Source organism: Salvelinus fontinalis, chromosome 15 (assembly GCF_029448725.1).
Source record: "Salvelinus fontinalis isolate EN_2023a chromosome 15, ASM2944872v1, whole genome shotgun sequence".
In the NCBI taxonomy this organism is placed as follows: domain Eukaryota; kingdom Metazoa; phylum Chordata; class Actinopteri; order Salmoniformes; family Salmonidae; genus Salvelinus; species Salvelinus fontinalis.
Genome location: NC_074679.1, coordinates 20,106,117 through 20,121,425, shown reverse-complemented (window position 1 = coordinate 20,121,425; position 15,309 = coordinate 20,106,117). Strand labels below are relative to the sequence as shown.

The following is a 15,309-nucleotide window of genomic DNA, read 5'->3' as shown; positions in this document are numbered from 1 at the left end:
GATGGACTCAAGTATGAGTCCAAATAAAATGGCATAATTATGTTGTCATTCCCACCCTATTGCTCTCATTGGCTTCAACCCTTAGACAGGTCTGTCTACGGGCCGCTAAAGAGGCACATCAACACCGCGTGTGATGCCTGGATGAGGAACAATCCCGGGAAGACAATGTCAATTTATGACATTGCTGGGATTGTGGCAATCGCCTATTCTTTGGCTGCAACCCCCTTGAACATTCAGGCTGGCTTTGCGGTGGCTGGGGTACAACCTTACAACAGGGATGCATTTCTGGAAACCAAGTTTGCGCCATCCTACGTTACAGATCGCCCCATTCAGAACCCAACCCTACCAGGCCCCAGCACCAACCTGCCAGGCCCCAGCAACATTCCAGTCCTGCCAGCCCCCAGCACCAACCTGCCAGGCCCCAGCACCATTTCAGCCCTGCCAGGCCACCAGCACCAACCTGCCAGGCCCCAGCACCATTTCAGCCCTGCCAGGCCACCAGCACCAACCTGCCAGGCCCCAGCACCATTCCAGGCCTGCCTATCACAAGCTCAGACACAGACCTGGCCAGTTCTTATGCTAGCACCAGCTCACCCTTGCCCAGCAATGCCATTGCCGACAGTGGACTACCAACTCCAGAGGACATCTGGCCATATCCAAAAGCTGGCCCCCGAAAACCAGCTTGCAAAGGAAGAAAACGGAGCAAAATTGCAATTCTAACTGACACACCAGTGAAGCAGGCACTAGAAATGGAAAAGAATAGGGCACAATCTAGCAAAAGGCTGTTTACGAAGAAAGGGAAGCGGGGGGGAGGGGTCAAAATCTGGATCTACAAAGAACAAGAAGGCAGCTAAAAAAAAGAAAAATCGTAGAAGAGTCATCATCAGATGAAGAGGAGTGCTTCTGCCTCATCTGTGTGGAGCCATTTTGAAACAGCCTTCCAAAGGAGACTTGGGTGAAGTGTGTGAGATGTAACAAATGGGCCCATGATGCTTGCACCTCAGGCCAGACAATGTATGTGTGCCAGAACTGTAACTCTGAAGAAGAGTCTGTGTCACGATCGTTCTCCTCCTCTTCTTCTGATGAGGAGAAGCATGGGTCGGACCAATACGCGTCAAGGTATGCAGTCATAATGAATTTATTTAAATGAAATACGAACACTTAATACAAACTATACAAAATAACAAAACGACCGTGAAGCTACAAACGTTGTGCATAGACAGACAGGCTACAAACGTTCTGACATAGACAATTACCCACAATTAATGAGAGCCTATGGCTACCCTAAATAAGGCTCCCAATCAGAGACAACCGACATCAGCTGTCTCTAATTGGGAACTCATTCAGGCAACCATAGACTCTTCTAGATCACTCACCAACATAGACAACGCTAGACATCTACACTAAACACAAAACCATATTTTACACCCCATAACCCCTTTACCAAATAAACATCCAAAACCAACAAAACATAAACATTACCCATGTCACACCCTGACCTAACTAAAATAATCAAGAAAACAAAGAATAATAAGGCCAGGGCGTGACATAACCCCCCCCTTGAGGCGCGAACTCCGGGCGCACCATACACAGTCTAGGGGAGGGTCTGGGTGGGCTCCCCTCCACGGTGGCGGCTCCGGCTCTGGTCGTAGTCCCCACGTCACCACAGTACCTAACCACCTCCTAGGCCTCCTCCAAACGACCCCCCTCCACATTAACCCCATTGCATTAAGGGGGAGTTCCGGACTAAGGGACGGCTCCGAACTAAGGACCAGTACCAGGGTAAGAGGCAGTACCAGGGTCAGGGGCAGTACCAGGATAAGGGGCAGTACCAGGGTAAGGGGCAGCACCAGGGTAAGGGGCAGCACCAGGGTAAGGGGCAGCACCAGGGGAAGGGGCAGCTCCAGGGTAAGGGGCAGCTCCGGACTGAGGAATGGCAGCTCCGGACTGAGGGACTGCAGCTCCGGACTGAGGGACTGCAGCTCCGGACTGAGGGACGGTCCATGGCTGGCTGACAGATCTGGCTGCTCATGGCTGGCTAACGGATCTGGCTGCTCATGGCTGGCTAACTGATCTGGCTGCTCATGGCTGGCTGACGGATCTGGCTGCTCATGGCTGGCTGACGGATCTGGCTGCTCATGGCTAGCTGACGGATCTGGCTGCTCATGGCTAGCTGACGGATCTGGCTGCTCATGGCTAGCTGACGGATCTGGCTGCTCATGGCTAGCTGACGGATCTGGCTGCTCATGGCTAGCTGACGGATCTGGCTGCTCATGGCTAGCTGACTGATCTGGCTGTTCCTGTCTGGTTGGCGGCTCTGGCAGATCCTGTCTGGTTGGCGGCTCTGGCAGATCCTGTCTGGTTGGCGGCTCTGGCAGATCCTGTCTGACGGACGGCTCTAGCGGCTCCTGTCTGGCTGGCGGCTCTAGCGGCTCCTGTCTGACGGACGGCTCAGTGGGCTCATGGCAGACGGGCGGCTTTGCAGGCTCATGGCAGACGGGCGGCTTTGCAGGCTCATTGCAGACGGATGGCTCAGATGGCGCTGGGGAGACGGATGGCTCAGATGGCGCTGGGGAGACGGATGGCTCAGATGGCGCTGGGGAGACGAGCAGTTCAGTCAACGCTGTGCAGACGGCAGACTCCTGCCGGCTGAGGCGCACTGTAGGCCTGGTGCGTGGTGCCGGGACTGGTGGCACCGGGCTGGGGACACGCATCTCAGGGCTAGTGCGGGGAGCAGCAACAGGACGCACAGGACTCTGGGGACACACAGGAGGCTTGGTGCGTGGTTTAGACACTGGTGGTAAAGGGCTGGAGACACGCACCATATAGCTAGTGCGTGGAGGAGGAACTGGTGGTACTGGGTTGGGGCGGGGAGGTGGCGCCGGAAATACCGGACCGTGCAGGCGTACTGGCTCCCTTGAACGCCGAGCCTGCCCAACCTTACCTGGTTGTATGCTCCCCGTCGCCTGACCAGTGCGGGGAGGTGGAATAACCCGCACCGGCCTATGTAGGCGAACCGGGGACACCATGCGTAAGGCTGGTGCCATGTACGCCGGCCCGAGGAGACGCACTGGTGACCAGATACGTTGGGCCGGCTTCATGACATATGGCTCAACGCTCAGTCTAGCCCGGCCGATACGTGGAGCTGAAATGTACCGAACCGGGCTATGCACGCGTACAGGAGACACCGTGCGCTCTACTGCGTAACACGGTGTCTGCCCGTACTCTCGCTCTCCACGGTAAGTACAGGGAGTAGGCGCAGGTTTCCTACCTGACTTCGCCACACTCCCTTTAAGGCCCCCCCCAAGAAATTTTTGGGTTGTACTCACGGGCTTCCAGCCTTGTCTCCGTGCTGCCTCCTCATATCGCCTCCTCTCGGCTTTCGCTGCCTCCAGCTCTTCACGAGGGAGGCGATATTCTCCAGGTTGATCCCACGGCCCCTTACCATCCAGTATCTCCTCCCATGTCCAGAAATCCTTTGTGGGTAGGTCCTGTTGCCGCCTTCCATGCCGCTTGGTCCTATGGTGGGTAATTCTGTCACGATCGTTCTCCTCCTCTTCTTCTGAAGAGGAGAAGCATGGGTCGGACCAATACGCGTCAAGGTATGCAGTCATAATGAATTTATTTAAATGAAATACGAACACTTAATACAAACTATACAAAATAACAAAACGACCGTGAAGCTACAAACGTTGTGCATAGACAGACAGGCTACAAACGTTCTGACATAGACAATTACCCACAATTAATGAGAGCCTATGGCTACCCTAAATAAGGCTCCCAATCAGAGACAACCGACATCAGCTGTCTCTAATTGGGAACTCATTCAGGCAACCATAGACTCTTCTAGATCACTCACCAACATAGACAACGCTAGACATCTACACTAAACACAAAACCATATTTTACACCCCATAACCCCTTTACCAAATAAACATCCAAAACCAACAAAACATAAACATTACCCATGTCACACCCTGACCTAACTAAAATAATCAAGAAAACAAAGAATAATAAGGCCAGGGCGTGACAGTCTGATTAGTCAGATACGGATGTGCGTCGTATAGGCTGTTACAAAACTGTGCATTAGTGTGTTTAAACACCACGTCTGTTTTGTTAAGACTTTAAACATTTAAGCAAGTTATCTGCAGCATTACATTCCATTCTGATTCCAACAATTACCGTGGATCTATGTGCATGCCAGAGAATGATCGATTTTAAGTTCATAGTAAAGTTGGTCATGCTACTTAATTAATGTGTGCTCTGCCAGCATGATTGTTTTGATTGAAAGGCATGATTTGCCAGATTCTCTAGGCATGATTGTTTTTAATTTGAGTTCTTTAATGAAGTTGAATATGGTATTGAATTTGAAATTAAAATCAATATTCACAATTAATTAATTAGTGTTCTTATTTGTTGATAATCCAATGTAACAATTTACCCGACGTAGTATGACAATTTACCCGACGTAGTATGACAATTTACCCGACGTAGTATGACAATTTACCCGACGTAGTATGACAATTTACCCGACGTAGTATGACAATTTTCCCGCTGATGGAGCAAACTGTCACAAGAGCTCACTCTCTGTTTCACAGTCTACAACTCCATACTGAAATAAGATATGAAGATGTAATGAAAACAAAATAAACAAAATATGTGCCTTTCATTTGGTATGACATTTATACCATTGTGATGTATTGTGCCCAGTAAATGTTAGACAGAGTGAAAAGTGTGACAACATACCTCGCTCTCCCCTACTCACTGTTATGTTGATTGATTCATTCCAGTTAATCATTTGGGACTGAAAACGTATAGGCACCCTAGCCAGCCCAAGCTTTAATATAAACCACATTTGATCACATTCACATTTTCTCCTGACACACAAATGGACTATAAATACATAACGTTACCAATGTGTTAATGCTGACCAGATGGACAGGGAGCATAGGCTGCATGCAGCTGCTATTATCAGCCTACAGGTGATCAGACTGAAACATTGTCTTGTTCTCATCCCATACAGCATGTCAGATCTCTGTTAAGGTGTAGCCTCGGCTGCTGCAACATTAATGGAATGACTTTTTGCTTGGGTCTGTCTGGAGTGATAGTGTTACTATCTTTGCTAGATAAATACCTACTTGACCACGCATGAAGAAATGTGCTGCATCAACCTCTCTTTAACCTCACTTTTAATGGATGCGATGGAAGCTATCAAATCATTCAGAATTGATTTCGTCATCCCAGAAAAGACAGTAGAAAGTTCCATATGTTCAGCAAGTAAAGCACCGTAAGGTGAAATTACCTCTACAAGGTCCTTGTAGTTCCACTTGTTAGCAGAACTTTAGAGAACATCCCTGTTTCTTCTTAATTTCTCGTTGTGTTGCGCAGTTTGAATACACGGACCTTCGTCATGAATGATGCAGGTTCTTCCCAGAAGCTTGAATCTGATGTGAGCATTAATATGCTCCCTGCTTTTGTTTTGCCGTTTAGCTGAACGATCGATGTTCTTCATTTCACTGTACCCCCCTTTCGCCCAAGGCTCAGATTTTCCAAATAGCAGGCAAGGCCAGCAATACGGGCGGCTTGATGTTAACCAGCTATACTTTTGATACCAGGTGGAATTGAACGCCCTCACCTTTTCATCCTTCTTCATGAAACTGATCTCAGGCAGAGGTCAGAGGTCGACCCTCGCTTTTAATTGACACCTTTCCTGCGTACCCTAAGGAATGAAAGGGGTTCTTATATAAAAATGAAACAACATTTTCAGTAGCATTGGCGGCGAAAACTGCACACTCGAGCTGTTAGGTAGCTAGCTAGCTACTGTTACTGAAGTTAGCAAGGCAAATTTAAATAAATTGCACTAATTGGACACAAAAATAAAGTTCTAAAACCAAGAAAACAATGTATAGTCTACCTCCTCTGTCACCTCTAATTTGAAGAAACTAATTTGAATTGAATAATATCACAAAAATTCTCAACTATAACTTTTCAATCTCTATCCAATACTGTCACCAACTCACTCACTCAAGCTTCTCGACACATCAAACCCCCCCATAATGCTCTACAGCACAACCCCAATACAACACACTAGGTTCATTCTCTGATTCTAATCCTATGATTGGATGGACAACATGTCAGTTCATACTGCAAAAGCTTTGATTGGTCGGAGGTCATCATTACCATGTAGGTCTATGGAAGGGAGTGAGGCCTATGAGCCTCCTGGGTTATGTATTGAAGTCAATGTACCCAGAGGAGGACGGAAGCTAGCTGTCCTCCGGCTACACCTTGGCTCTATCCCAGAGAGTGCTGTTGAAGTTACTATAGACCTTCATTGCAAAACAGTGTGTTTAAATCAATTATTTGATGACATATTAATATATTTAGTATAGTTTTATCTAAAAAGGATACATTTTTAGTGTTTCCACTGCTCATGATTGGGTATTGCTCTGTTCAAGTAGACTGTGATTTTGCTGTGATCTGATAGGGGTGTCAGTGGACTGACTGTGAATGCTCTGAGAGACGTTGGGTTGAGGTCAGTGATAAAGAAGTCAACAGTACTACTGCCAGGAGATGAGCTATAGGTGTACCTACCGTAATAGTCCCCTGAAAGCATACCATTGACTATGGACATACTCAGCGTGCGACAGAGCTGCAGGAGTTGTGACAATAAAACAATAAAAAGTGAACAGTAAATAGTACCATCACACAAGTTCCAAAAGAAAAAAGACATTTCAAAGACATTACTGTAAGGTGCTAATAAGGTGCTAATCTCTCTAGTTACCTAATCATATTCACTGATAGGGGAACTGGAAGTTTGAGTAGTTTGGCTCTGTCTCTTCCTATGTTTTACTGAAGGAACCAATCAACTGTCACTTTCAGGAAGTTTTCTTCACAGCATTGTCAACATATCTAACAAAGAAAATTACATTTATTTGACGTGTTTAGAATGTTTATGTTTTTGATCCTTTTTTTTCTTTCTGGGTTCAGTTTCTTAAAGATATTTTGCTTCTGGCTCTGCTCTTTGTGTCTCATATTGCTCTACTGACCTGAAAAGGATGGTGTCCAGCATGGGTTTTAGTTACTGGCTCACCTTCTCACCCTGTCAAAGTATTGATGGGGGAAATATGACGTGCCACAAAGGTTGCCCTAGGTGACAGATGAAGTGACAGCAGTGCTATATGTATTATTGAGAGATAAGTGACTCTGGATGAGTGTGGTCGTGTGCGTGTGTGTGTGTGTGTGTGTGTGTGTGTGTGTGTGTGTGTGTGTGTGTGTGTGTGTGTGTGTGTGTGTGTGTGTGTGTGTGTGTGTGTGTGTGTGTGTGTGTGTGTGTGTGTGTGTGTGTGTGTGTGTGTGTGTGTGTGTGTGTGTGTAGGTGGGTTATGTTAAGCTGTTAGCAGTAATGAACAAGGTCATGTTGAACTTGTGTGTGTTTAATCCTGTGTGTGTAGGTGTGCGATGGGGAACTCGTATGCAGGCCAGTTGAGGACCACACGTTTTGAGGAGGTGCTTCATAACTCCATCGAGGCTTCTCTCCGCTCCAACACTGTGGTGCCACGCCCTGTCTTCTCACAGCTCTACCTGGAGGCAAAACAGCCAACCCTGCACAACGGTGTGTGTGTAGGTGTCTGTATGTGTGTGTGTGTGTGCTGCATGTGTGTGTTTATGTTTGCCACAGGAGGTTGTTGGCACCATAATTGGCATGGACGAGCTTGTGGTAATGACTGGAGCAGAATAGGTGGAATGGTATCAAATACATCAAACACATGATTTGATGCCATTCCATTTGCTCTGTTCCAGCAATTATTAGCAGCCTCCCCTGGTGTGCGCACTTGTGTGTGAGTGTGAGTGTGTTATAACACTCTGTAATGAGCATGTGTGTGTCAGTAGGCCGGGTAGAGAATGAGGATGAGGAGGAGGAAGATGGCTCAGAGTCCAACAGCCCTCCCGTCCCGTACAAGATGAAGCCCCCACCAGAGGGATGCTGCACCACGGACGGTACGAACACACGGTTCCCTCAGCTCCACCCCCTCACTGTCTTACACTGCCTGGCCTGCTCAGGCTTCTGTCTGGTGGAAAGAGATCTCTGTCTGTCTGGTTACAGGTCAGGGTAACACTGTTTAACAGTTTGTGTGTGTTTGTGTGTGCATGCGTGTGGGTGTGTGTGCCTACCTATGCGTGTGTGTGTGTCCTTCTCAGGATTCTGCCAGGCGGGTAGAGACCTGCGTCTATCCTCCCTGGTGTCAGAGCCTCAAGACGTGCCCCCAGGATTCCTGCTGGTAGGGGCCCTGTCTGCAGGCGCACCAGACACCCTGCTGGTGTGTGCAGTCGACCGCAGGTTCCTGCCCGATGAACGGGGATGCAACGCACTGCTGGGTGAGACACACACACACACACATAGAAAGCCCAGTCTATAGCAGGGCTAGGCAACCCCTGGTCCAGAGGAAAGGAAAAGAAAGGGTAAAGGTGAGAGGATAGACAGGGAGAAAGAGATTGAAGAGATTGAGAAAGAGTGGCGGTGGAGTGAGGTTTGCAGTTAGATGGATGGACAGAGGGAGAGTGGGGTTAGCAGCAGCTACAATGAGAGAGGGAGAGTGGGGTTGGCAGCAGCTACAATGAGAGAGGGAGAGTGGGGTTGGCAGCAGTTACAATGAGAGCGGGAGAGTGGGGTTAGCAGCAGCTACAATGAGAGAGGGAGAGTGGGGTTGGCAGCAGCTACAATGAGAGAGGGAGAGTGGGGTTAGTAGCAGCTACAATGAGAGAGGGAGAGTGGGGTTGGCAGCAGCTACAATGAGAGAGAGAGAGTGGGGTTGGCAGCAGCTACAATGAGAGAGGGAGAGTGGGGTTGGCAGCAGCTACAATGAGAGCGGGAGAGTGGAGTTGGCAGCAGCTACAATGAGAGAGGGAGAGTGGGGTTGGCAGCAGCTACAATGAGAGAGGGAGAGTGGGGTTAGCAGCAGCTACAATGAGAGAGGGAGAGTGGGGTTAGCAGCAGCTACAATGAGAGAGGGAGAGTGGGGTTGGCAGCAGCTACAATGAGAGAGGGAGAGTGGGGTTGGCAGCAGCTACAATGAGAGAGGGAGAGTGGGGTTGGCAGCAGCTACAATGAGAGCGGGAGAGTGGGGTTAGCAGCAGCTACAATGAGAGAGGAAGAGTGGGGTTGGAAGCAGCTACAATGAGAGAGGGAGAGTGGGGTTGGCAGCAGCTACAATGAGAGAGGGAGAGTGGGGTTGGCAGCAGCTACAATGAGAGAGGGAGAGTGGGGTTGGCAGCAGCTACAATGAGAGACGGATAGTGGGGTTGGCAGCAGCTACAATGAGAGAGGGAGAGTTGGGTTGGCAGCAGCTACAATGAGAGATGGAGAGTGGGTTTGGCAGCAGCTACAATGAGAGAGGGAGAGTGGGGTTGGCAGCAGCTGCAATGAGAGAGGGAGAGTGGGGTTTAGCAGCAGCTACAATGAGAGAGGGAGAGTTGGGTTGGCAGCAGCTACAATGAGAGAGGGAGAGTGGGGTTAGCAGCAGCTACAATGAGAGAGCGAGAGTGGGGTTAGCAGCAGCTACAATGTGAGAGGGAGAGTGAGGTTAGCAGCAGCTACAATGAGAGAGGGAGAGTGGGGTTGGCAGCAGCTACAATGAGAGAGGGAGAGTGGTGTTAGTAGCAGCTACAATGAGAGAGGGAGAGTGGGGTTGGCAGCAGCTGCAATGAGAGAGGGAGAGTGGGGTTAGCAACAGCTAGAATGTGAGAGGGAGAGTGCGGTTAGCAGCAACTACAATGAGAGAGGGAGAGTGGGGTTGGCAGCAGCTACAACGAGAGAGGGAGAGTGGGGTTAGCAGCAGCTACAATGAGAGAGGGAGAGTGGGGTTGGCAGCAGCTACAATGAGAGAGGGAGAGTTGGGTTGGCAGCAGCTACATTGAGAGAGGGAGAGTTGGGTTGGCAGCAGCTACAATGAGAGAGCGAGACTGGGGTTAGCAGCAGCTACAATGAGAGGGAGAGTTGGGTTGGCAGCAGCTACAATGAGAGCGGGAGAGTGGGGTTGGCAGCAGCTACAATGAGAGAGGGAGAGTGGGGTTAGCAGCAGCTAAAATGAGAGAGGGAGAGTGGGGTTAGCAGCAGCTACAATGAGAGGGGGAGAGTTGGGTTGGCAGCAGCTACAATGAGAGAGGGAGAGTGGGGTTAGCAGCAGCTACAATGAGAGAGGGAGAGTGGGGTTGGCAGCAGCTACAATGAGAGAGGGAGAGTGGGGTTAGCAGCAGCTACAATGTGAGAGGGAGAGTGGGGGTGACAGCAGCTACAATGAGAGCGGGAGAGTAAGGTTGGCAGCAGCTACAATGAGAGAGGAATAGTGGGGTTGGAAGCAGCTACAATGAGAGATGGAGAGAGGGGTTGGCAGCAGCTACAATGAGAGAGGGAGAGTGGGGTTGGCAGCAGCTACAATTAGAGAGGGAGAGTGGTGGTTGGCAGCAGCTACAGTGTGAGAGGGAGAGTGGGGTTGGCAGCAGCTACAATGAGAGAGGGAGAGTGGGGTTGGCAGCAGCTACAATGAGAGAGGGAGAGTGGGGTTGGCACCAGCTACAATGAGAGAGGGAGAGTGGGGTTGGCAGCAGCTACAATGAGAGAGGGAGAGTGGGGTTAGCAGCAGCTACAATGAGAAAGGGAGAGCGGGGTTGGCAGCAGCTACAATGAGAGAGGGAGAGTGGGGTTGGCAGCAGCTACAATGAGAGCGGGAGAGTGGGGTTGGCAGCAGCTGCAATGAGAGAGGGAGAGTGGGGTTAGCAGCAGCTACAATGTGAGAGTGAGAGTGCGGTTAGCAGCAACTACAGTGAGAGAGGGAGAGTGGGGTTGGCAGCAGCTACAATGAGAGAGCGAGACTGGGGTTAGCAGCAGCTACATTGAGAGAGGGAGAGTTGGGTTGGCAGCAGCTACAATGAGAGAGGGAGAGTGGGGTTAGCAGCAGCTACAATGAGAGGGAGAGTTGGGTTGGCAGCAGCTACAATGAGAGAGCGAGACTGGGGTTAGCAGCAGCTACAATGAGAGGGAGAGTTGGGTTGGCAGCAGCTACAATGAGAGCGGGAGAGTGGGGTTGGCAGCAGCTACAATGAGAGAGGGAGAGTGGGGTTGGCAGCAGCTACAATGAGAGAGGGAGAGTGGGGTTAGCAGCAGCTAAAATGAGAGAGGGAGAGTGGGGTTAGCAGCAGCTACAATTAGAGGGGGAGAGTTGGGTTGGCAGCAGCTACAACGAGAGAGGGAGAGTGGGGTTAGCAGCAGCTACAATGAGAGAGGGAGAGTGGGGTTGGCAGCAGTTACAATGAGAGAGGGAGAGTGGGGTTGGCAGCAGCAACAATGAGAGAGGGAGAGTGGGGTTAGCAGCAGCTACAATGTGAGAGGGAGAGTGGGGGTGACAGCAGCTACAATGAGAGCGGGAGAGTGAGGTTGGCAGCAGCTACAATGAGAGAGGGAGAGTGGGGTTAGCAGCAGCTACAATGAGAGAGCGAGAGTGGGGTTAGCAGCAGCTACAATGAGAGAGGGAGAGTGGGGTTGGCAGCAGCTACAATTAGAGAGGGAGAGTGGGGTTGGCAGCAGCTACAGTGTGAGAGGGAGAGTGGGGTTGGCAGCAGCTACAATGAGAGAGGGAGAGTTGGGTTGGCAGCAGCTACAATGAGAGAGGGAGAGTGGGGTTGGCACCAGCTACAATGAGAGAGGGAGAGTGGGGTTGGCAGCAGCTACAATGAGAGCGGGAGAGTGGGGTTAGCAGCAGCTACAATGAGAGAGGGAGAGCGGGGTTGGCAGCAGCTACAATGAGAGAGGGAGAGTGGGGTTGGCAGCAGCTATAATGAGAGCGGGAGAGTGGGGTTAGTAGCAGCTACTATGAGAGAGGGAGAGTGGGGTTGGCAGCAGCTACTATGAGAGAGGGAGAGTGGGGTTGGCAGCAACTACAATGAGAGCGAGAGAGTGGGGTTAGCAGCAGCTACAATGAGAGAGGGAGAGTGGGGTTAGCAGCAGCTACAATGAGAGAGGGATATTGGGTTTGGCAGCAGCTACAATGAGAGAGGGAGAGTGGGGTTAGCAGCAGCTACAATGAGAGAGGGAGAGTGGGGTTAGCAGCAGCTACAATGAGAGATGGAGAGTGGGGTTGGCAGCAGCTACAATGAGAGACGGAGAGTGGGGTTGGCAGCAGCTACAATGAGAGCGGGAGAGTGGGGTTAGCAGCAGCTACAATGAGAGAGGGAGAGTGGGGTTGGCAGCAGCTACAATGAGAGAGGGAGAGTGGGGTTGGCAGCAGCTACAATGAGAGAGGGAGAGTGGGGTTGGCAGCAGCTACAATGAGAGAGGGAGAGTGGGGTTGGCAGCAGCTACAATGAGAGACGGAGAGTGGGGTTGGCAGCAGCTACAATGAGAGAGGGAGAGTGGGGTTGGCAGCAGCTACAATGAGAGAGGGAGAGTTGGGTTGGCAGCAGCTACAATGAGAGAGGGAGAGTGGGGTTGGCAGCAGCTACATTGAGAGAGGGAGAGTGGGGTTAGCAGCAGCTACAATGAGAGAGGGAGAGTGGGGTTAGCAGCAGCTACAATGAGAGAGGGAGAGCGGGGTTGGCAGCAGCTACAATGAGAGAGGGAGAGTGGGGTTGGCAGCAGCTATAATGAGAGCGGGAGAGTGGGGTTAGTAGCAGCTACTATGAGAGAGGGAGAGTGGGGTTGGCAGCAGCTACTATGAGAGAGGGAGAGTGGGGTTGGCAGCAACTACAATGAGAGCGAGAGAGTGGGGTTAGCAGCAGCTACAATGAGAGAGGGAGAGTGGGGTTAGCAGCAGCTACAATGAGAGAGGGATATTGGGTTTGGCAGCAGCTACAATGAGAGAGGGAGAGTGGGGTTAGCAGCAGCTACAATGAGAGAGGGAGAGTGGGGTTAGCAGCAGCTACAATGAGAGAGGGAGAGTTGGGTTGGCAGCAGCTACAATGAGAGATGGAGAGTGGGGTTGGCAGCAGCTACAATGAGAGACGGAGAGTGGGGTTGGCAGCAGCTACAATGAGAGCGGGAGAGTGGGGTTAGCAGCAGCTACAATGAGAGAGGGAGAGTGGGGTTGGCAGCAGCTACAATGAGAGAGGGAGAGTGGGGTTGGCAGCAGCTACAATGAGAGAGGGAGAGTGGGGTTGGCAGCAGCTACAATGAGAGAGGGAGAGTGGGGTTGGCAGCAGCTACAATGAGAGACGGAGAGTGGGGTTGGCAGCAGCTACAATGAGAGAGGGAGAGTGGGGTTGGCAGCAGCTACAATGAGAGAGGGAGAGTTGGGTTGGCAGCAGCTACAATGAGAGAGGGAGAGTGGGGTTGGCAGCAGCTACATTGAGAGAGGGAGAGTGGGGTTAGCAGCAGCTACAATGAGAGAGGGAGAGTGGGGTTGGCAGCAGCTACAATGAGAGAGGGAGAGTTGGGTTAGCAGCAGCTACAATTAGAGACGGAGTGTGGGGTTGGCAGCAGCTTCAATGAGAGAGGGAGAGTTGGGTTGGCAGCAGCTACAATGAGAGAGGGAGAGTGGGGGTGGAAGCAGCTACAATGAGAGAGGGAGAGTGGGGTTAGCAGCAGCTACAATAAGAGGGAGAGTTGGGTTGGCAGCAGCTACAATGAGAGAGCGAGAGGGGGGTTAGCAGCAGCTACTATGAGAGAGGGAGAGTGGGGTTGGCAGCAGCTACAATGAGAGCGAGAGAGTGGGGTTAGCAGCAGCTACAATGAGAGAGGGAGAGTGGGGTTAGCAGCAGCTACAATGAGAGAGCGAGAGTGGGGTTAGCAGCAGCTACAATGAGAGAGGGAGAGTTGGGTTGGCAGCAGCTGCAATGAGAGAGGGAGAGTGGGGTTAGCAGCAGCTACAATGAGAGGGAGAGTTGGGTTGGCAGCAGCTACAATGAGAGAGCGAGACTGGGGTTAGCAGCAGCTACAATGAGAGGGAGAGTTGGGTTGGCAGCAGCTACAATGAGAGCGGGAGAGTGGGGTTGGCAGCAGCTACAATGAGAGAGGGAGAGTTGGGTTGGCAGCAGCTACATTGAGAGAGGGAGAGTGGGGTTGGCAGCAGCTACAATGAGAGAGGGAGAGTGGGGTTAGCAGCAGCTACAATGAGAGGGAGAGTTGGGTTGGCAGCAGCTACAATGAGAGAGCGAGACTGGGGTTAGCAGCAGCTACAATGAGAGGGAGAGTTGGGTTGGCAGCAGCTACAATGAGAGCGGGAGAGTGGGGGCAGCAGCTACAATGAGAGAGGGAGAGTGGGGTTAGCAGCAGCTAAAATGAGAGAGCGAGACTGGGGATAGCAGCAGCTACAATGAGAGGGAGAGTTGGGTTGGCAGCAGCTACAATGAGAGCGGGAGAGTGGGGTTGGCAGCAGCTACAATGAGAGAGGGAGAGTGGGGTTAGCAGCAGCTAAAATGAGAGAGGGAGAGTGGGGTTAGCAGCAGCTACAATTAGAGGGGGAGAGTTGGGTTGGCAGCAGCTACAATGAGAGAGGGAGAGTGGGGTTAGCAGCAGCTACAATGAGAGAGGGAGAGTGGGGTTGGCAGCAGTTACAATGAGAGAGGGAGAGTGGGGTTGGCAGCAGCAACAATGAGAGAGGGAGAGTGGGGTTAGCAGCAGCTACAATGTGAGAGGGAGAGTGGGGGTGACAGCAGCTACAATGAGAGCGGGAGAGTGAGGTTGGCAGCAGCTACAATGAGAGAGGGAGAGTGGGGTTAGCAGCAGCTACAATGAGAGAGCGAGAGTGGGGTTAGCAGCAGCTACAATGAGAGAGGGAGAGTGGGTTTGGCAGCAGCTACAATTAGAGAGGGAGAGTGGGGTTGGCAGCAGCTACAGTGTGAGAGGGAGAGTGGGGTTGGCAGCAGCTACAATGAGAGAGGGAGAGTTGGGTTGGCAGCAGCTACAATGAGAGAGGGAGAGTGGGGTTGGCACCAGCTACAATGAGAGAGGGAGAGTGGGGTTGGCAGCAGCTACAATGAGAGCGGGAGAGTGGGGTTAGCAGCAGCTACAATGAGAGAGGGAGAGCGGGGTTGGCAGCAGCTACAATGAGAGAGGGAGAGTGGGGTTGGCAGCAGCTATAATGAGAGCGGGAGAGTGGGGTTAGTAGCAGCTACTATGAGAGAGGGAGAGTGGGGTTGGCAGCAGCTACTATGAGAGAGGGAGAGTGGGGTTGGCAGCAACTACAATGAGAGCGAGAGAGTGGGGTTAGCAGCAGCTACAATGAGAGAGGGAGAGTGGGGTTAGCAGCAGCTACAATTAGAGAGGGATATTGGGTTTGGCAGCAGCTACAATGAGAGAGGGAGAGTGGGGTTAGCAGC

At 51.3% G+C, this 15,309-nt stretch overlaps 1 protein-coding gene across 4 annotated transcripts in view; it reads left to right on the top strand.

Annotated features, from left to right (window-relative positions):
• LOC129811517 (protein GREB1-like) overlaps positions 1 to 15,309 on the top strand; it is a 90,825-nt gene that overhangs the window by 26,724 nt on the left and 48,792 nt on the right. For all 4 annotated transcript variants that reach the window (XM_055862891.1, XM_055862889.1, XM_055862890.1 and 1 more), the window contains exons 2-4: positions 7,452 to 7,612; positions 7,891 to 7,998; positions 8,200 to 8,376. In XM_055862891.1, the coding sequence (XP_055718866.1) occupies positions 7,459 to 7,612; positions 7,891 to 7,998; positions 8,200 to 8,376 (439 nt within the window). In that variant the 5' untranslated portion in view covers positions 7,452 to 7,458. The remainder of the gene's footprint in view (positions 1 to 7,451; positions 7,613 to 7,890; positions 7,999 to 8,199; positions 8,377 to 15,309) is intronic.